The sequence below is a fragment of the Oncorhynchus keta genome, chromosome 21, assembly GCF_023373465.1.
Source record: "Oncorhynchus keta strain PuntledgeMale-10-30-2019 chromosome 21, Oket_V2, whole genome shotgun sequence".
Classification (NCBI taxonomy): domain Eukaryota; kingdom Metazoa; phylum Chordata; class Actinopteri; order Salmoniformes; family Salmonidae; genus Oncorhynchus; species Oncorhynchus keta.
This window is the reverse complement of record NC_068441.1, coordinates 33,589,717-33,611,637: the sequence shown is the minus strand read 5'-3', so window position 1 is coordinate 33,611,637 and position 21,921 is coordinate 33,589,717. Positions and strand designations below refer to the sequence as shown.

The following is a 21,921-nucleotide window of genomic DNA, read 5'->3' as shown; positions in this document are numbered from 1 at the left end:
CATACTCTCTCTCTCCCTCTCCCTCCTATTGCTCTCTTTCCCCATACTCTCTCTCTCCCTCTGTCCCTCCTATTGCTCTCTTTCCCCATACTCTCTCTCTCTCCCTCTCCCTCCTATTGCTCTCTTTCCCCATACTCTCTCTCTCTCCCTCTGTCCCTCCTATTGCTCTCTTTCCCCATACTCTCTCTCTCCCTCTCCCTCCTATTGCTCTCTTTCCCCATACTCTCTCTCTCCCTCTCCCTCCTATTGCTCTCTTTCCCCATACTCTCTCTCTCCCTCTCTCCCTCCTATTGCTCTCTTTCCCCATACTCTCTCTCTCCCTCTCCCTCCTATTGCTCTCTTTCCCCATACTCTCTCTCTCCCTCTCCCTCCTATTGCTCTCTTTCCCCATACTCTCTCTCTCTCCCTCTGTCCCTCCTATTGCTCTCTTTCCCCATACTCTCTCTCTCCCTCTGTCCCTCCTATTGCTCTCTTTCCCCATACTCTCTCTCTCCCTCTCCCTCCTATTGCTCTCTTTCCCCATACTCTCTCTCTCCCTCTGTCCCTCCTATTGCTCTCTTTCCCCATACTCTCTCTCTCCCTCTCCCTCCTATTGCTCTCTTTCCCCATACTCTCTCTCTCCCTCTCCCTCCTATTGCTCTCTTTCCCCATACTCTCTTCCTCTGTCCCTCCTATTGCTCTCTTTCCCCATACTCTCTCTCTACCTCTCCCTCCTATTGCTCTCTTTCCCCATACTCTCTCTCTACCTCTCCCTCCTATTGCTCTCTTTCCCCATACTCTCTCTCTCCCTCTCCCTCCTATTGCTCTCTTTCCCCATACTCTCCCTCTCCCTCTCCCTCCTATTGCTCTCTTTCCCCATACTCTCTCTCTCCCTCTCCCTCCTATTGCTCTCTTTCCCCATACTCTCTCTCCCTCTCCCTCCTATTGCTCTCTTTCCCCATACTCTCTCTCTCCCTCTCCCTCCTATTGCTCTCTTTCCCCATACTCTCTCTCTCTCCCTCTGTCCCTCCTATTGCTCTCTTTCCCCATACTCTCTCTCTCCCTCTGTCCCTCCTATTGCTCTCTTTCCCCATACTCTCTCTCTCCCTCTCCCTCCTATTGCTCTCTTTCCCCATACTCTCTCTCTCCCTCTCCCTCCTATTGCTCTCTTTCCCCATACTCTCTCTCTCCCTCTCCCTCCTATTGCTCTCTTTCCCCATACTCTCTCTCTCCCTCTCCCTCCTATTGCTCTCTTTCCCCATACTCTCTCTCTCCCTCTCCCTCCTATTGCTCTCTTTCCCCATACTCTCTCTCTCCCTCTGTCCCTCCTATTGCTCTCTTTCCCCATACTCTCTCTCTCCTCTCCCTCCTATTGCTCTCTTTCCCCATACTCTCTCTCTCCCTCTCCCTCCTATTGCTCTCTTTCCCCATACTCTCTCTCTACCTCTGTCCCTCCTATTGCTCTCTTTCCCCATACTCTCTCTCTCCCTCTGTCCCTCCTGTTGCTCTCTTTCCCCATACTCTCTCTCTACCTCTCCCTCCTATTGCTCTCTTTCCCCATACTCTCTCTCTCCCTCTGTCCCTCCTATTGCTCTCTTTCCCCATACTCTCTCTCTCCCTCTCCCTCCTATTGCTCTCTTTCCCCATACTCTCTCTCTCCCTCTCCCTCCTATTGCTCTCTTTCCCCATACTCTCTCTCTCCCTCTCCCTCCTATTGCTCTCTTTCCCCATACTCTCTCTCTCCCTCTCCCTCCTATTGCTCTCTTTCCCCATACTCTCTCTCTACCTCTCCCTCCTATTGCTCTCTTTCCCCATACTCTCTCTCTCTCCCTCTGTCCCTCCTATTGCTCTCTTTCCCCATACTCTCTCTCTCCCTCTGTCCCTCCTATTGCTCTCTTTCCCCATACTCTCTCTCTCCCTCTCCCTCCTATTGCTCTCTTTCCCCATACTCTCTCTCTCCCTCTGTCCCTCCTATTGCTCTCTTTCCCCATACTCTCTCTCTCCCTCTCCCTCCTATTGCTCTCTTTCCCCATACTCTCTCTCTCCTCTCCCTCCTATTGCTCTCTTTCCCCATACTCTCTTCCTCTGTCCCTCCTATTGCTCTCTTTCCCCATACTCTCTCTCTACCTCTCCCTCCTATTGCTCTCTTTCCCCATACTCTCTCTCTACCTCTCCCTCCTATTGCTCTCTTTCCCCATACTCTCTCTCTCCCTCTCCCTCCTATTGCTCTCTTTCCCCATACTCTCCCTCTCCCTCTCCCTCCTATTGCTCTCTTTCCCCATACTCTCTCTCTCCCTCTCCCTCCTATTGCTCTCTTTCCCCATACTCTCTCTCTCCCTCTCCCTCCTATTGCTCTCTTTCCCCATACTCTCTCTCTACCTCTCCCTCCTATTGCTCTCTTTCCCCATACTCTCTCTCTCTCCCTCTGTCCCTCCTATTGCTCTCTTTCCCCATAATCTCTCTCTCCCTCTGTCCCTCCTATTGCTCTCTTTCCCCATACTCTCTCTCTCCCTCTCCCTCCTATTGCTCTCTTTCCCCATACTCTCTCTCTCCCTCTGTCCCTCCTATTGCTCTCTTTCCCCATACTCTCTCTCTCCCTCTCCCTCCTATTGCTCTCTTTCCCCATACTCTCTCTCTCTCCCTCTGTCCCTCCTATTGCTCTCTTTCCCCATACTCTCTTCCTCTGTCCCTCCTATTGCTCTCTTTCCCCATACTCTCTCTCTACCTCTCCCTCCTATTGCTCTCTTTCCCCATACTCTCTCTCTACCTCTCCCTCCTATTGCTCTCTTTCCCCATACTCTCTCTCTCCCTCTGTCCCTCCTATTGCTCTCTTTCCCCATACTCTCTCTCTCTCCCTCTCCCTCCTATTGCTCTCTTTCCCCATACTCTCTCTCTCCCTCTGTCCCTCCTATTGCTCTCTTTCCCCATACTCTCTCTCTCTCCCTCTGTCCCTCCTATTGCTCTCTTTCCCCATACTCTCTCTCTCTCCCTCTCCCTCCTATTGCTCTCTTTCCCCATACTCTCTCTCTCCTCTGTCCCTCCTATTGCTCTCTTTCCCCATACTCTCTCTCTCCCTCTCCCTCCTATTGCTCTCTTTCCCCATACTCTCTCTCTCCCTCTCCCTCCTATTGCTCTCTTTCCCCATACTCTCTCTCTCCCTCTCCCTCCTATTGCTCTCTTTCCCCATACTCTCTCTCTCCCTCTCCCTCCTATTGCTCTCTTTCCCCATACTCTCTCTCTCCCTCTCCCTCCTATTGCTCTCTTTCCCCATACTCTCTCTCTCCCTCTCCCTCCTATTGCTCTCTTTCCCCATACTCTCTCTCTACCTCTGTCCCTCTCTGTATTTCCCCCCCTTTCTCTTTCCCCCTTCTCTTTCTTGGTCATTCTCTCCATCTCTGTATTTCCCCCCCTTTCTCTTTCCCCCTTCTCTTTCTTGGTCCTTCTCTCCATCTCTCTCCCTTTTCTTTCCAGCCCCACCCCCTTCCTTCACTCCATCTGTTCAGCAGCTTTCACTTAAAGCCCCCCTCCCTTCCACAGTGGTAGTAGCTCATTCTCTCTTTAAGGGGATTGCTGGAAGGAGCAAGGAATCAATACAGTAAAGCCTCAGGCGCACTAGGCCTGTTAATGTAGTAGGAATAGGTGAAATGTGGGACAGAGTGCAGGGGTGAAGAGAGGAGAGGAGACGAGAAGTCAACACTAGCCATGTCTCTGCAGCAGAAGACTGAGACAGGGCTTCTAGACCCCCTACCAGACATCACATCAGTAGGCCCACTCAGCAGGAGCGGCCACGCTGGAGCTTCTCCTGCCTGGATGGATGATTTGCTCTCATATGGGGGTCAGAGGCACACCAAACAACCCTTATTCTCTTAACATCCGTGATGGAAAATCACTCACAATGCACTACATATCAAAGGTGCTATCTAGAACCTAAAAGGGTTCTTCGGTTGTCCTCATAGAATAACCATTTGAAGAACCCCTTTTTGGTTCCAAGTCGAATCATTTTAGGTTCCATGTAGAACCCAGAGGGCTCTACATGGAACCCAAAAGGGTTCCACCTGAAACCAAAAAGGGTATTACCTAGAACCAGTTATCCTATGGGGACAGCCAAAGAACCCCTTTGGAAGCCTTTTTTCTCAGAGTGTGGCGTGCCTGTAATTCTACAGTAGACAGAACATATGAAAAAGTCCACTATAGACCGATAAATCCCCATAACTCTACAGTCAATATACAACATAATAGCCCTATCCTCTACTGCTCTGTCCTCCACCTCTTCTGCTTAATATAATAATAATAATATATGCCATTTAGCTGACGCTTTTATCCAAAGCGACTTACAGTCATGTGTGCATACATTCTACGTATGGATGGTCCCGGGAATCGAACCCACTACCCTGGCGTTACAAGCGCCATGCTCTACCAACTGAGCCACAGAAGGACCACATGCAATACTTTCCAGCATGTGCAAGACAAAGCCAGTCTGTCTGTCTGTAAGGTCCCAGTCTGCAGGGTGTGTGCTGTGGGCTCAGTAAGGCGGGTGGGCAGACTGACACAGTCAGGGACATCACAGCGGTTGGCAGTGAGTCACAGCATTAATGTTGCTGAAAGATGAACAATGCTGCTTTTGCCAGAGAGAGAGAGAGAGAGACCAAGCTCTCAGCCCTCCACTCATTTCTTTGCCTGTGTCAGCTAATATAAGGTATATGTCTTCATTCATTATTGATGTAAGGGAGGCTGTGAATTCCTCTGCTTTTCCTTACTCTGGGACAGAAAACTAGGCAAACAGATGCCAGGCTTCTCTCTCTGTCCTCCTTCAGACGGCTTTTATCTATCTAACCAGAACCAACCCAAGATAGCTCCCACACAGGATCCCTGTATATAGCCCGCTATTGTTATTTACTTCAGCTCTTCAGTTATTAGTTTTTCTTATCTCCTACTTTTTTATAAAGGTATTTTCTTAAAACTGTGTTGTTGGTTAAGGGCTAGTAAGTAAGCATTTCACTCTAACGTCAACACCTGTTGTGTTCGGCGCATAACAAATCAAATTTGATTTGATTTCAAATAGCGACTGGAACATTATTCTAAACACCAAGGTCATCTCTCGGTGACTGCTCTTGAAGTCAGGGGTCTCTTACAGACTAATGTAGATTTTCTTTCCGAATCACTGTGTTTTTCATTGATTAAGTTTGTGCAGGTCTTAGTCACCTTGGGAATGAAAACTTACAGAACCCTCTAATTAACTACAATCCCTTATTTACTTAACATGGCCAAGGTGAATGTTATTTTGATAATAGAAATAGAATCTAGAATTGATTAGATTATATTTCAATGCTTTTTATTCTGTCTATGATGTCAGTCAGTACAAAGTTGTCTAACAGCTGCATGAACAAAGAGATGGTTTATTCATAGAATTACGGACCCATTGACTACAATGGGAATTTTCTATTCTAGCAATTCCATTTCTATTGGTTTTAGTCACTGTTTAAGTTCAAGACAATGCCACACCTTAGTCACCACCACCAGTGTCCATTAGGGCCTTGGATGCCTGGGTCACGTGATCAGGTTGTTCTGAGCCTGCCTGAGGTCATGCTTGAGTGATTCGGTTAGCCCCTGGCCTCTGTAATTGAAATCTAGTGACACGACAACATTCCCCTCTCCTGTGGTTGCACACACACACACATATGCAGGCATGCATGCAGGCACATACACGCATAAACACACACGCACGCGCCAGCACAAACAAACAAACACACACACACTAGTTCTTCTCTTGTGGTTACATGCAGACATTTTCCTCCCTTCATCCTATAGCGGTAACGTTACAGAGCTGGGGTTTGCCACAACACAACCGCTCAGCAGCATCACACACCATGACAACCCACCATGGTAACAGTAACATGACATTGCCATTAGGCCACCTGTTTTATCAACAGGGCTGGTTTAGCCTATTTGTTTTCACAGAAAGAGGAAGGTCCACCTCTATGCCCTCTGCACATGTTCTCTGTAAGTGGAGTGCAGGCAGCAGTGTGTAGTAGCTATCAGCCCTCCCTGTACATCACTAGAAAGTTGTTCTCTGTAAGTGGAGTGCAGGCAGCAGTGTGTAGTAGCTATCAGCCCTCCCTGTACATCACTAGAAAGTTGTTCTCTGTAAGTGGAGTGCAGGCAGCAGTGTGTAGTAGCTATCAGCCCTCCCTGTACATCACTAGAAAGTTGTTCTCTGTAAGTGGAGTGCAGGCAGCAGTGTGTAGTAGCTATCAGCCCTCCCTGTACATCACTAGAAAGTTGTTCTCTGTAAGTGGAGTGCAGGCAGCAGTGTGTAGTAGCTATCAGCCCTCCCTGTACATCACTAGAAAGTTGTTCTCTGTAAGTGGAGTGCAGGCAGCAGTGGGTAGTAGCTATCAGCCCTCCCTGTACATCACTAGAAAGTTGTTCTCTGTAAGTGGAGTGCAGGCAGCAGTGGGTAGTAGCTATCAGCCCTCCCTGTACATCACTAGAAAGTTGTTCTCTGTAAGTGGAGTGCAGGCAGCAGTGTGTAGTAGCTATCAGCCCTCCCTGTACATCACTAGAAAGTTGTTCTCTGTAAGTGGAGTGCAGGCAGCAGTGTGTAGTAGCTATCAGCCCTCCCTGTACATCACTAGAAAGTTGTTCTCTGTAAGTGGAGTGCAGGCAGCAGTGTGTAGTAGCTATCAGCCCTCCCTGTACATCACTAGAAAGTTGTTCTCTGTAAGTGGAGTGCAGGCAGCAGTGTGTAGTAGCTATCAGCCCTCCCTGTACATCACTAGAAAGTTGTTCTCTGTAAGTGGAGTGCAGTCAGCAGTGTGTAGTAGCTATCAGCCCTCCCTGTACATCACTAGAAAGTTGTTCTCTGTAAGTGGAGTGCAGGCAGCAGTGTGTAGTAGCTATCAGCCCTCCCTGTACATCACTAGAAAGTTGTTCTCTGTAAGTGGAGTGCAGGCAGCAGTGGGTAGTAGCTATCAGCCCTCCCTGTACATCACTAGAAAGTTGTTCTCTGTAAGTGGAGTGCAGGCAGCAGTGGGTAGTAGCTATCAGCCCTCCCTGTACATCACTAGAAAGTTGTTCTCTGTAAGTGGAGTGCAGGCAGCAGTGTGTAGTAGCTATCAGCCCTCCCTGTACATCACTAGAAAGTTGTTCTCTGTAAGTGGAGTGCAGGCAGCAGTGTGTAGTAGCTATCAGCCCTCCCTGTACATCACTAGAAAGTTGTTCTCTGTAAGTGGAGTGCAGGCAGCAGTGGGTAGTAGCTATCAGCCCTCCCTGTACATCACTAGAAAGTTGTTCTCTGTAAGTGGAGTGCAGGCAGCAGTGTGTAGTAGCTATCAGCCCTCCCTGTACATCACTAGAAAGTTGTTCTCTGTAAGTGGAGTGCAGGCAGCAGTGGGTAGTAGCTATCAGCCCTCCCTGTACATCACTAGAAAGTTGTTCTCTGTAAGTGGAGTGCAGGCAGCAGTGGGTAGTAGCTATCAGCCCTCCCTGTACATCACTAGAAAGTTGTTCTCTGTAAGTGGAGTGCAGGCAGCAGTGTGTAGTAGCTATCAGCCCTCCCTGTACATCACTAGAAAGTTGTTCTCTGTAAGTGGAGTGCAGGCAGCAGTGGGTAGTAGCTATCAGCCCTCCCTGTACATCACTAGAAAGTTGTTCTCTGTAAGTGGAGTGCAGGCAGCAGTGTGTAGTAGCTATCAGCCCTCCCTGTACATCACTAGAAAGTTGTTCTCTGTAAGTGGAGTGCAGGCAGCAGTGTGTAGTAGCTATCAGCCCTCCCTGTACATCACTAGAAAGTTGTTCTCTGTAAGTGGAGTGCAGGCAGCAGTGTGTAGTAGCTATCAGCCCTCCCTGTACATCACTAGAAAGTTGTTCTCTGTAAGTGGAGTGCAGGCAGCAGTGTGTAGTAGCTATCAGCCCTCCCTGTACATCACTAGAAAGTTGTTCTCTGTAAGTGGAGTGCAGGCAGCAGTGTGTAGTAGCTATCAGCCCTCCCTGTACATCACTAGAAAGTTGTTCTCTGTAAGTGGAGTGCAGGCAGCAGTGTGTAGTAGCTATCAGCCCTCCCTGTACATCACTAGAAAGTTGTTCTCTGTAAGTGGAGTGCAGGCAGCAGTGTGTAGTAGCTATCAGCCCTCCCTGTACATCACTAGAAAGTTGTTCTCTGTAAGTGGAGTGCAGGCAGCAGTGTGTAGTAGCTATCAGCCCTCCCTGTACATCACTAGAAAGTTGTTCTCTGTAAGTGGAGTGCAGGCAGCAGTGTGTAGTAGCTATCAGCCCTCCCTGTACATCACTAGAAAGTTGTTCTCTGTAAGTGGAGTGCAGGCAGCAGTGGGTAGTAGCTATCAGCCCTCCCTGTACATCACTAGAAAGTTGTTCTCTGTAAGTGGAGTGCAGGCAGCAGTGTGTAGTAGCTATCAGCCCTCCCTGTACATCACTAGAAAGTTGTTCTCTGTAAGTGGAGTGCAGGCAGCAGTGGGTATTAGCTATCAGCCCTCCCTGTACATCACTAGAAAGTTGTTCTCTGTAAGTGGAGTGCAGGCAGCAGTGTGTAGTAGCTATCAGCCCTCCCTGTACATCACTAGAAAGTTGTTCTCTGTAAGTGGAGTGCAGGCAGCAGTGTGTAGTAGCTATCAGCCCTCCCTGTACATCACTAGAAAGTTGTTCTCTGTAAGTGGAGTGCAGGCAGCAGTGTGTAGTAGCTATCAGCCCTCCCTGTACATCACTAGAAAGTTGTTCTCTGTAAGTGGAGTGCAGGCAGCAGTGTGTAGTAGCTATCAGCCCTCCCTGTACATCACTAGAAAGTTGTTCTCTGTAAGTGGAGTGCAGGCAGCAGTGTGTAGTAGCTATCAGCCCTCCCTGTACATCACTAGAAAGTTGTTCTCTGTAAGTGGAGTGCAGGCAGCAGTGTGTAGTAGCTATCAGCCCTCCCTGTACATCACTAGAAAGTTGTTCTCTGTAAGTGGAGTGCAGGCAGCAGTGTGTAGTAGCTATCAGCCCTCCCTGTACATCACTAGAAAGTTGTTCTCTGTAAGTGGAGTGCAGGCAGCAGTGGGTAGTAGCTATCAGCCCTCCCTGTACATCACTAGAAAGTTGTTCTCTGTAAGTGGAGTGCAGGCAGCAGTGTGTAGTAGCTATCAGCCCTCCCTGTACATCACTAGAAAGTTGTTCTCTGTAAGTGGAGTGCAGGCAGCAGTGTGTAGTAGCTATCAGCCCTCCCTGTACATCACTAGAAAGTTGTTCTCTGTAAGTGGAGTGCAGGCAGCAGTGTGTAGTAGCTATCAGCCCTCCCTGTACATCACTAGAAAGTTGTTCTCTGTAAGTGGAGTGCAGGCAGCAGTGTGTAGTAGCTATCAGCCCTCCCTGTACATCACTAGAAAGTTGTTCTCTGTAAGTGGAGTGCAGGCAGCAGTGTGTAGTAGCTATCAGCCCTCCCTGTACATCACTAGAAAGTTGTTCTCTGTAAGTGGAGTGCAGGCAGCAGTGTGTAGTAGCTATCAGCCCTCCCTGTACATCACTAGAAAGTTGTTCTCTGTAAGTGGAGTGCAGGCAGCAGTGTGTAGTAGCTATCAGCCCTCCCTGTACATCACTAGAAAGTTGTTCTCTGTAAGTGGAGTGCAGGCAGCAGTGTGTAGTAGCTATCAGCCCTCCCTGTACATCACTAGAAAGTTGTTCTCTGTAAGTGGAGTGCAGGCAGCAGTGTGTAGTAGCTATCAGCCCTCCCTGTACATCACTAGAAAGTTGTTCTCTGTAAGTGGAGTGCAGGCAGCAGTGTGTAGTAGCTATCAGCCCTCCCTGTACATCACTAGAAAGTTGTTCTCTGTAAGTGGAGTGCAGGCAGCAGTGTGTAGTAGCTATCAGCCCTCCCTGTACATCACTAGAAAGTTGTTCTCTGTAAGTGGAGTGCAGGCAGCAGTGTGTAGTAGCTATCAGCCCTCCCTGTACATCACTAGAAAGTTGTTCTCTGTAAGTGGAGTGCAGGCAGCAGTGTGTAGTAGCTATCAGCCCTCCCTGTACATCACTAGAAAGTTGTTCTCTGTAAGTGGAGTGCAGGCAGCAGTGGGTAGTAGCTATCAGCCCTCCCTGTACATCACTAGAAAGTTGTTCTCTGTAAGTGGAGTGCAGGCAGCAGTGTGTAGTAGCTATCAGCCCTCCCTGTACATCACTAGAAAGTTGTTCTCTGTAAGTGGAGTGCAGGCAGCAGTGTGTAGTAGCTATCAGCCCTCCCTGTACATCACTAGAAAGTTGTTCTCTGTAAGTGGAGTGCAGGCAGCAGTGTGTAGTAGCTATCAGCCCTCCCTGTACATCACTAGAAAGTTGTTCTCTGTAAGTGGAGTGCAGGCAGCAGTGTGTAGTAGCTATCAGCCCTCCCTGTACATCACTAGAAAGTTGTTCTCTGTAAGTGGAGTGCAGGCAGCAGTGTGTAGTAGCTATCAGCCCTCCCTGTACATCACTAGAAAGTTGTTCTCTGTAAGTGGAGTGCAGGCAGCAGTGTGTAGTAGCTATCAGCCCTCCCTGTACATCACTAGAAAGTTGTTCTCTGTAAGTGGAGTGCAGGCAGCAGTGTGTAGTAGCTATCAGCCCTCCCTGTACATCACTAGAAAGTTGTTCTCTGTAAGTGGAGTGCAGGCAGCAGTGGGTAGTAGCTATCAGCCCTCCCTGTACATCACTAGAAAGTTGTTCTCTGTAAGTGGAGTGCAGGCAGCAGTGTGTAGTAGCTATCAGCCCTCCCTGTACATCACTAGAAAGTTGTTCTCTGTAAGTGGAGTGCAGGCAGCAGTGTGTAGTAGCTATCAGCCCTCCCTGTACATCACTAGAAAGTTGTTCTCTGTAAGTGGAGTGCAGGCAGCAGTGTGTAGTAGCTATCAGCCCTCCCTGTACATCACTAGAAAGTTGTTCTCTGTAAGTGGAGTGCAGGCAGCAGTGTGTAGTAGCTATCAGCCCTCCCTGTACATCACTAGAAAGTTGTTCTCTGTAAGTGGAGTGCAGGCAGCAGTGGGTAGTAGCTATCAGCCCTCCCTGTACATCACTAGAAAGTTGTTCTCTGTAAGTGGAGTGCAGGCAGCAGTGTGTAGTAGCTATCAGCCCTCCCTGTACATCACTAGAAAGTTGTTCTCTGTAAGTGGAGTGCAGGCAGCAGTGTGTAGTAGCTATCAGCCCTCCCTGTACATCACTAGAAAGTTGTTCTCTGTAAGTGGAGTGCAGGCAGCAGTGTGTAGTAGCTATCAGCCCTCCCTGTACATCACTAGAAAGTTGTTCTCTGTAAGTGGAGTGCAGGCAGCAGTGTGTAGTAGCTATCAGCCCTCCCTGTACATCACTAGAAAGTTGTTCTCTGGAGCGCGATAGCTGCTCCATGTGGATGTGCATCAGCGCTGCAGGGTGGTGGTGTTCCGGTTCAGCTTCGTGGCAGTACCATGGAGCCCTTGAAGGGTGTGTGTGTGTGTGTGTGTGTGTGTGTGTGTGTGTGTGTGTGTGTGTGTGTGTGTGTGTGTGTGTGTGTGTGTGTGTGTGTGTGTGTGTGTGTGTGTGTGTGTGTGTGTGTGTGTGTGTGTGTGTGTGTGTGTGTGTGTGTGTGTGTGTGTGTGTGTGTGTGTGTGTGTGTGTGTATATGACTATGTGTGAGTGGGCGGGTGAAGGCACACTGCATGTGTGACAGGACTGGAAGTGACGTCTCTACAGGGCCAACCTGACTTAGACATCACGTTGCTGCTACTCTGTGTGGGCAGGCTGTGGGCGGGCTGTGGGCGGGCTGGAGGGTAGACATGTCACAATGCTAGTTTCAGGGAGTGTGGCTCTCCATTATAGGGATTTAAAGAGTTATTGCATATGTACCATTTATACACACATGCACACACATGCACACACAGACACACACATACACACGCACACACTGTTTAGCCACATTTTCTCTATATTCATATTCATGAATGACTCTCTCAACCTACAATCGAAAGTAGAACAAACAAAAAAACTTTCAAGGACTTATTTTTATCAGTCATGTCGACACAGGATACATCAGGATAGAGGTCATTTCCGTTTCTATTCAGTCAATTCAGGAAGTCAATAGACATTTTGACTCAACTGAAATGGAATTCTACACAACCCTCGTGTACAGTAGGCCTACACGCAGTCTTAGTACTTATTTACACATGAATCCAACGACTGATCCTGCGATCAGGGATATACTACAGAGGGTAGTGTGAATGGCCCAGTACATCGCTGGGGCCAAACTTCCTGCCATCCAGGACCTCTATACTAGGTGGTGTCAGAGGAAGGCCCTAAAAATTGTCAAAGACTCCAGCTAACCTAGTCATAAGACTGTTCTCTCTGCTACCGCAAGGCAAGCGGTACCGGAGCCCCAAGTCTAGGTCCAAGAGGCTTCTAAACAGCTTCTACCCACAAGCCATAAGACTCCTGAACAGCTAATCAAATTGCTATCCAGACTATTTGCATTGCCACCCCCCTGTCTTTTACGCCACTGCTACTGTTATTATCTATGCATAGTCACTTTAAGAACTCTACCTACATTGAGGTACATATTACCTCAACTAACCAGTGCCCCCGCACATTGACTCTGTACCAGTACCCCCTGTATATAGCCTACGCATTGACTCTGTATATAGCTGTATATAGCCTACACATTGACTCTGTATATAGCTGTATATAGCCTACACATTGACTCTGTATATAGCTGTATATAGCCTACACATTGACTCTGTATATAGCTGTATATAGCCTACACATTGACTCTGTATATAGCTGTATATAGCCTACACATTGACTCTGTACTGGTACCCCCTGTATATAGCCTCCACACTGACTCTGTACTGGTACCCCCTGTATATAGCCTCCACATTAACTCTGTACTGGTACCCCCTGTATATAGCCTCCACATTGACTCTGTACTGGTACCCCCTGTATATAGCCTCCACACTGACTCTGTACTGGTACCCCCTGCATATAGTCTCCACATTGACTCTGTACCGGTACCCCCTGTATATAGCCTCCACATTAACTCTGTACTGGTACACCCTGTATATAGCCTCCACACTGACTCTGTACCGGTACCCTCTGTATATAGCCTCCACACTGACTCTGTACCGGTACCCCCTGTATATAGCCTCCACATTAACTCTGTACTGGTACCCCCTGTATATAGCCTCCACATTGACTCTGTACTGGTACCCCCTGTATATAGTCTCCACATTGACTCTGTACTGGTACCCCCTGTATATAGCCTCCACATTAACTCTGTACTGGTACCCCCTGTATATAGCCTCCACACTGACTCTGTACCGGTACCCTCTGTATATAGCCTCCACACTGACTCTGTACCGGTACCCCCTGTATATAGTCTCCACATTGACTCTGTACTGGTACCCCCTGTATATAGCCTCCACATTAACTCTGTACTGGTACCCCCTGTATATAGCCTCCACACTGACTCTGTACCGGTACCCTCTGTATATAGCCTCCACACTGACTCTGTACCGGTACCCTCTGTATATAGCCTCCACACTGACTCTGTACCGGTACCCCCTGTATATAGCCTCCACATTAACTCTGTACTGGTACCCCCTGTATATAGCCTCCACATTGACTCTGTACTGGTACCCCCTGTATATAGCCTCCACATTGACTCTGTACTGGTACCCCCTGTATATAGCCTCCACATTAACTCTGTACTGGTACCCCCTGTATATAGCCTCCACATTAACTCTGTACTGGTACCCCCTGTATATAGCCTCCACATTAACTCTGTACTGGTACCCCCTGTATATAGCCTCCACATTAACTCTGTACTGGTACCCCCTGTATATAGCGTCCACATTAACTCTGTACTGGTACCCCCTGTATATAGCCTCCACACTGACTCTGTACCGGTACCCTCTGTATATAGCCTCCACACTGACTCTGTACCGGTACCCCCTGTATATAGCCTCCACATTAACTCTGTACTGGTACCCCCTGTATATAGCGTCCACATTAACTCTGTACTGGTACCCCCTGTATATAGCCTCCACACTGACTCTGTACCGGTACCCTCTGTATATAGCCTCCACACTGACTCTGTACCGGTACCCCCTGTATATAGCCTCCACATTAACTCTGTACTGGTACCCCCTGTATATAGCCTCCACATTGACTCTGTACTGGTACCCCCTGTATATAGCCTCCACATTGACTCTGTACTGGTACCCCCTGTATATAGCCTCCACATTGACTCTGTACTGGTACCCCCTGTATATAGCCTCCACATTGACTCTGTACTTGTACCCCCTGTATATAGCCTCCACATTGACTCTGTACTGGTACCCCCTGTATATAGCCTCCACATTGACTCTGTACTGGTACCCCTGTATATAGCCTCCACATTGACTCTGTACTGGTACCCCTGTATATAGCCTCCACATTAACTCTGTACTGGTACCCCCTGTATATAGCCTCCACATTAGCTCTGTACTGGTACCCCCTGTATATAGCCTCCACATTGACTCTGTACTGGTACCCCTGTATATAGCCTCCACATTGACTCTGTACTGGTACCCCCTGTATATAGCCTCCACATTGACTCTGTACTGGTACCCCTGTATATAGCCTCCACACTGACTCTGTACTGGTACCCCTGTATATAGCCTCCACATTGACTCTGTACTGGTACCCCCTGTATATAGCCTCCACATTGACTCTGTACTGGTACCCCCTGTATATAGCCTCCACACTGACTCTGTACTGGTACCCCCTGTATATAGCCTCCACATTGACTCTGTACTGGTACCCCCTGTATATAGCCTCCACATTGACTCTGTACTGGTACCCCCTGTATATAGCCTCCACATTGACTCTGTACTGGTACTGTACTGGTATATAGCCCCGCTAATGTTATTTTACTACTGATCTTTTTTTTCTTTTAACCTCTATTTAACTTGGCAAGTCAGTTAAGAACACATTTTTATTAACAATGACGGCCTACCCCGTCCAAACCCGGGTGTTGTGTGCCACCATATGGAACTCCCAATCATGTCCAGATGTGAAGCAGCCATGATTAGAACCAGGTACTGCAATGACAACTCTTGCACTGAGATGCAGTGTCTTAGACAACTGCCTCGCTTGGGAGCACCAATTATTTATTTTTAATTACTTGTTCCTTTTATTTCTTATTCTTATTTGTATTTTATAACTGCATTGTTGGTTAGGGCTTGTAAGTAAGCATTTCACTGTAAGGTCTACATCTGGTGTATTCGGTGCATGTGACTAATACAATTTGATTTGATATTGTATGAATTACTAGAGCTATGCCCTCTCTGTCTACACAGAAACCTTTGGCCGGCTCTCCAGATTCTCCATGGAAAGAGCTTTTCCGTCCATGACTAAGCTTAATCTGTCTGGGAAAGTGGCCCTTCAAGTAAAGTCAGCCTTATATCCGTATAACAACACAGTATTTATTGACAGTGTGAATCTAATCACCCATCCTGAGATCAAAAGAGATAAATCATCAACATGGGGGATGGATGTTGACCTGTAACCCTCTGGCCCCATCCTGTTCAGGGTCATTTAATTAGTGGGAGCATGGTCTTATGGGAGTTTTCACCATATTTCTTAAAACAGTAATTTCCTTTCAAAACAGTAAAGGGAAGTGAAAAGTGCACACTGTGGGAGAAAGGAGAGATAATTGGGACATAGCCAGTATTCACAAAGATTGCTGATCTAGCATCAGTATTGTCTTTTAGATCTTGAATACAGATACATGGACAGGGAGGACCTGATCCTAGATCAGTACCTCTACCCTGAGACATTTTATGAACACAGATTCAACTCTTATTCCATGTAGAATCAGAATGGATATTGTATTAATTATTACCATGTGGTGATGGGTGAGGTAATGCCTATAGGCTTACATATCTCCAAGGTCATGGATATCCAAGACCACACCTGGGTACCAGTGAGACCATCACAGGCTGATTCATCTATCTCGTTGGCCCGTTTTCCTGAAGAAGGCACAGTTGGGGTCAAATCGTTGCTTGATTAAACCAACACTTGAGAGCATAATGATTCTCTCTAATCAAGTTCCTGGGACAAGTGTATTTTTAAGTATGTGCGCACAACACTTCTTCCTGCCTCTTCTGTGTTTGACCCTACTCTAGTTGGACAACCTGGATGAGCAGGCTGCTCAGATCAGACGGGAGCTGGATGGACGCCTGCAGATGGCCGATCAGATTGCCAGGGTGAGTCTGATAGCCTACAGACGTAGGATCTTAATTTGAGCCAGTTTGCTGCAGCAGGAAATGTGAATTATTACGTGGATTATAATGAATGTATATTTTTGTAGGGGTTGATAAAACATCCCTAGAAAAAATCTTCAGGGAAAATCAAGTTTGAAATTTCAAATTGGAAATGACAAACTGCAGAAGCATTTTTAATACACTCCAAGTAAAAAACTTTCTCCTGCGTCAGGGTGATTGAAGTAAGATCCTACAGCTGTATACACACCGCAGTAGAACATCAACACACGGGTAACATTGTGCTGAGCTACATAAGAACCTCAGTTTGTAATCAAAATGGCTTTACTTTTCGAGTTCCCTATTCTAGAAACAGCTTTACGTCACAATGAATAGGCTACATACAGTATCTGTTAATCTATTGAATGACAAGCATTTACATTAGCGTTGACAATTTGGATATTTGATAAGTAAAGTGTCTTTCATTTTCAGGATGACTAGTCAACATGGACACAAAAGCTGACTTGAAATCTAGTAAAAACAGTTTTATACAACAATTTTTGGTAAATTTTATCATTTTTTTCAAAGGGTGGCAAGTTCCCCATGTTTGTGTCGAAGGAGATGGAGCACATGTACATAGAGGAGCTAAAGGCATCGGTGAACCAGTTGATGGCCAACCTGGAGAGCATGCCCGTGTCCAAGGGAGGAGAGTTCAAACTGCAGAAGCTGAAGAAAGGACACAACACCTCCATCATGGACATGGGCCAGGAAGACGAGAACACACTGTCCAAGTCTGATGTGGTGCTCTCCTTCACTCTGGAAGTAGGTACCCTAATCCTGTCTAGGAAGGATAAAACCTCAGCATTTTGGCATTATGACAGAATATCCTAAATGCAGTGTTACCATTCACCTGCCTCTATAAGCAGGATAAGTAATCAAAAACATGATCAACCTATTTATTTACAACGTATCAGTGGTCTGTGGCAAGGAAAACACTGTTTCTATTTAAGGTCTGTGGTGGTGGTAGTAGTGGTGGTGGTGGTGATGATGATGATATAGCAGATTTTTACCTCAGCTGGCCCTTTGATAAACTTGATCTGATTTGCACTTTCATTGGTCTATTGGTTATTTTAGAACATGGATACATTCCATGCCGAAGTCCCAGTGTTTGCACTTATGCTTTAGTTTTCTTCTATCTTGATAGATGTATATAAATCTAGACCAGGGCCCGTATTCACATAGCGTCTCTGAGTTGGGGTGCTGAATGATCTAGGCTCAGGTTCTCCCTCTTATTAGTTATGATTTGAAATGCAAAACTGATCCGCTCTCATACTCTGAGACGCTTGTGAATATATACCTAGTATAGATTGCAAACAGGTTGCCCTCCAGCCATAAAGAAAGAGAAGAACAAATAGATGAACAAAGAAGGAGTGAAATAACAGATCACAAGGAGATACCTAGGTAATGTAGTGAAATAAGGAAGTTCTAGCACTGGCAGCAGGATTGATGGGTCCCTTGTGGGACGGTTGAGCTAACGTAGGCTAATGGGATTAGCATGAGGTTGTAAGTAACAAGAACATTTCCCAGGGCATAGATATATCTGATATTGGCAGAAAGCTTAAATTCTTGTTAATCTAACTACACTGTCCAATTTACAAATCAAATCAAATGAAATTTTATTTGTCACATACACATGGTTAGCAGATGTTAATGCGAGTGTAGCGAAATGCTTGTGCTTCTAGTTCCGACAATGCAGTGATAACCAACAAGTAATATTATTATAAGTAATCTAACTAACAATTCCAAAACTACTGTCTTATACACAGTGTAAGGGGATAAAGAATATGTACATAAGGATATATGAATGAGTGATGGTACAGAGCAGCATACAGTAGATGGTATCGAGTACAGTATATACATATGAGATGAGTATGTAGACAAAGTAAACAAAGTGGCATAGTTAAAGTGGCTAGTGATACATGTATTACATAAGGATGCAGTCGATGATGTAGAGTACAGTATATACGTATGCATATGAGATGAATAATGTAGGGTAAGTAACATTATATAAGGTTGCATTGTTTAAAGTGGCTAGTGATATATTTACATCATTTCCCATCAATTCCCATTATTAAAGTGGCTGGAGTTGGGTCAGTGTCAATGACAGTGTGTTGGCAGCAGCCACTCAATGTTAGTGGTGGCTGTTTAACAGTCTGATGGCCTTGAGATAGAAGCTGTTTTTCAGTCTCTCGGACCCAGCTTTGATGCACCTGTACTGACCTCGCCTTCTGGATGATAGCGGGGTGAACAGGCAGTGGTTCGGGTGGTTGATGTCCTTGATGATCTTTATGGCCTTCCTGTAACATCGGGTGGTGTAGGTGTCCTGGAGGGCAGGTAGTTTGCCCCCGGTGATGCGTTGTGCAGACCTCACTACCCTCTGGAGAGCCTTACGGTTGAGGGCGGAGCAGTTGCCGTACCAGGCGGTGATACAGCCCGCCAGGATGCTCTCGATTGTGCATCTGTAGAAGTTTGTGAGTGCTTTTGGTGACAAGCCAAATTTCTTCAGCCTCCTGAGGTTGAAGAGGCGCTGCTGCGCCTTCTTCATGACGCTGTCAGTGTGAGTGGACCAATTCAGTTTGTCTGTGATGTGTATGCCGAGGAACTTAAAACTTGCTACCCTTTCCACTACTGTTCCATCGATGTGGATAGGGGGGTGTTCCCTCTGCTGTTTCCTGAAGTCCACAATCATCTCCTTAGTTTTGTTGACGTTGAGTGTGAGGTTATTTTCCTGACACCACACTCCGAGGGCCCTCACCTCCTCCCTGTAGGCCGTCTCGTCGTTGTTGGTAATCAAGCCTACCACTGTTGTGTCGTCCGCAAACTTGATGATTGAGTTGGAGGCGTGCGTGGCTACGCAGTCGTGGGTGAACAGGGAGTACAGGAGAGGGCTCAGAACGCACCCTTGTGGGGCCCCCGTGTTGAGGATCAGCAGGGAGGAGATGTTGTTGCCTACCCTCACCACCTGAGGGCGGTCCGTCAGGAAGTCCAGTACCCAGTTGCACAGGGCGGGGTCGAGACCCAGGGTCTCGAGCTTGATGACGAGCTTGGAGGGTACTATGGTGTTGAATGCCGAGCTGTAGTCGATGAACAGCATTCTCACATAGGTATTCCTCTTGTCCAGGTGGGTTAGGGCAGTGTGCAGTGTGGTTGAGATTGCATCGTCTGTGGACCTATTTGGGCGGTAAGCAAATTGGAGTGGGTCTAGGGTGTCAGGTAGGGTGGAGGTGATATGGTCCTTGACTAGTCTCTCAAAGCACTTCATGATGACGGAAGTGAGTGCTACGGGCGGTAGTCGTTTAGCTCAGTTACCTTAGCTTTCTTGGGAACAGGAACAATGGTGGCCCTCTTGAAGCATGTGGGAACAGCAGACTGGTATAGGGATTGATTGAATATGTCCGTAAACACACCGGCCAGCTGGTCTGCGCATGCTCTGAGGGCGCGGCTGGGGATGCCGTCTGGGCCTGCAGCCTTGCGAGGGTTAGCACGTTTAAATGTCTTACTCACCTCGGCTGCAGTGAAGGAGAGACCGCATGTTTTCGTTGCAGGCCGTGTCAGTGGCACTGTATTGTCCTCAAAGCGGGCAAAAAAGTTATTTAGTCTGCCTGGGAGCAAGACATCCTGGTCCGTGACTGGGCTGGGTTTCTTCTTGTAGTCCGTGATTGACTGTAGACCCTGCCACATGCCTCTTGTGTGTCTGAGCCGTTGAATTGAGATTCTACTTTGTCTCTGTACTGACGCTTAGCTTGTTTAATAGCCTTGCGGAGGGAATAGCTGCACTGTTTGTATTCGGTCATGTTGCCAGACACCTTGCCCTGATTAAAAGCAGTGGTTCGCGCTTTCAGTTTCACGCGAATGCTGCCATCAATCCACGGTTTCTGGTTAGGGAATGTTTTTATCGTTGCTATGGGAACGACATCTTCGACGCACGTTCTAATGAACTCGCACACCGAATCAGCGTATTCGTCAATATTTTTATCTGACGCAATACGAAACATGTCCCAGTCCACGTGATGGAAGCAGTCTTGGAGTGTGGAGTCAGCTTGGTCTGACCAGCGTTGGACAGACCTCAGCGTGGGAGCCTCTTGTTTAAGTTTCTGCCTGTAGGCAGGGATCAACAAAATGGAGTCGTGGTCAGCTTTTCCGAAGGGGGGCGGGGCAGGGCCTTATATGCGTCGCGGAAGTTAGAGTAACAATGATCCAAGGTTTTACCACCCCTGGTTGCGCAATCGATATGCTGATAAAATTTAGGGAGTCTTGTTTTCAGATTAGCTTTGTTAAAATCCCCAGCTACAATGAATGCAGCCTCCGGATAAATGGTTTCCAGTTTGCAAAGAGTTAAATAAGAAGCCATTACAGTGAAAGAATACCAAGCTATTGTTTGATGAGAGTACACAGTTTTGAACATGAAAAGTTATTAATAAACAAATTAGGCACATTTAGGCAGTCCTGATACAACATTTTGAACATAAATGCAATGGTTCATTGGATCAGTCTAACACTTTGCACATATATTGACCCTACTCTAGTTGGACAACCTGGATGAGCAGGCTGCTCACTTATCGTAAGAGTAGGGGTGTTAACCCCGGAGTCCTGGCTAAATTCCCAATCTGGCCCTCAAACCACCATGGTCACCTAATAATCCCCAGTTTACAATTGGCTCATTAATCCCCCTCCTCTCCCCTGTAACTATTCCCCAGGTCGTTGCTGCAAATGAGAACGTGTTCTCAGTCAACTTACCTGGTAAAATAACGGATAAATTAAAAAAAATATATATATATATATTGCTGCCATCTAGTGGCCAAAATCTAAATTGCACCTGGGTTGGAATAATACATTATGGCCTTTCCATTGCATTTGAAAGATGGTACAAAAAAACAGAAAAACGGTTGTTTTTTTCTTTGTATTTTCTTTTACCAGATCTAATGTGTTATATTTTCCTACATTCCTTTCACATTTCCACAAAGGTCAAAGTGTTTCCTTTCAAATGGTACCAAGAATATGCATATCCTTGCTTCAGGGCCTGAGCTGCAGGCAGTTAGATTTGGGTATGTCATTTTAGGCAAAAATTGAAAAAAAAGGGGCTGATCCACCACTCCCTCCCCAGCCTGGTCTCAAAGACATGTAACATAGTAAATGTAAATCTGGAACACTCAAATTAGTATATGTTACGTTTGGTACGTTACATAAGACAGAAGGATGCTAAAGTAAAAAATGAAAGTAGGGTGGTTGGATAGGTGCATAACGTGAACGTCTATCAACCCAAAAGGTTGCGTGTTCGAATCTCATCACCTATCCACCTAGCTCACGTTAGCCACAATAAATTGCAATTGCAAACATCCACAAATTAATACATACTAGAGGTCAACGACGATACAGATACCGATTATTGGATTATTGGACCAAAAAAGCCGATACCGATTAATCGGATTATTTTAATTTTTGTATTTGTAATAATGACAATTACAACAATACTGAATTAACACTTATTTTAACTTAATATAATACATCAATAAAATCAATTTAGCCTCAAGTAAATAATGAAACATGTTCAATTTGGTTTAAATAATGCAAAAAACTAAGTGTTGGAGAAGAAATTAAAAGTGCAATATGTGCTATGTAAGAAAGCTAACGTTTCAGTTCCTTGCTCAGAGAACATGTAAGAAGTTTT

General features: G+C 46.6%; 1 protein-coding gene across 10 annotated transcripts in view; it reads left to right on the top strand.

Annotated features, from left to right (window-relative positions):
* LOC118376045 (calcium-dependent secretion activator 1-like) overlaps positions 1-21,921 on the top strand; it is a 226,190-nt gene that overhangs the window by 137,834 nt on the left and 66,435 nt on the right. For all 10 annotated transcript variants that reach the window (XM_052473737.1, XM_052473735.1, XM_052473734.1 and 7 more), the window contains exons 4-5: positions 16,119-16,199; positions 16,782-17,015. In XM_052473737.1, coding sequence (XP_052329697.1) covers positions 16,119-16,199; positions 16,782-17,015 — 315 coding nt within the window. The remainder of the gene's footprint in view (positions 1-16,118; positions 16,200-16,781; positions 17,016-21,921) is intronic.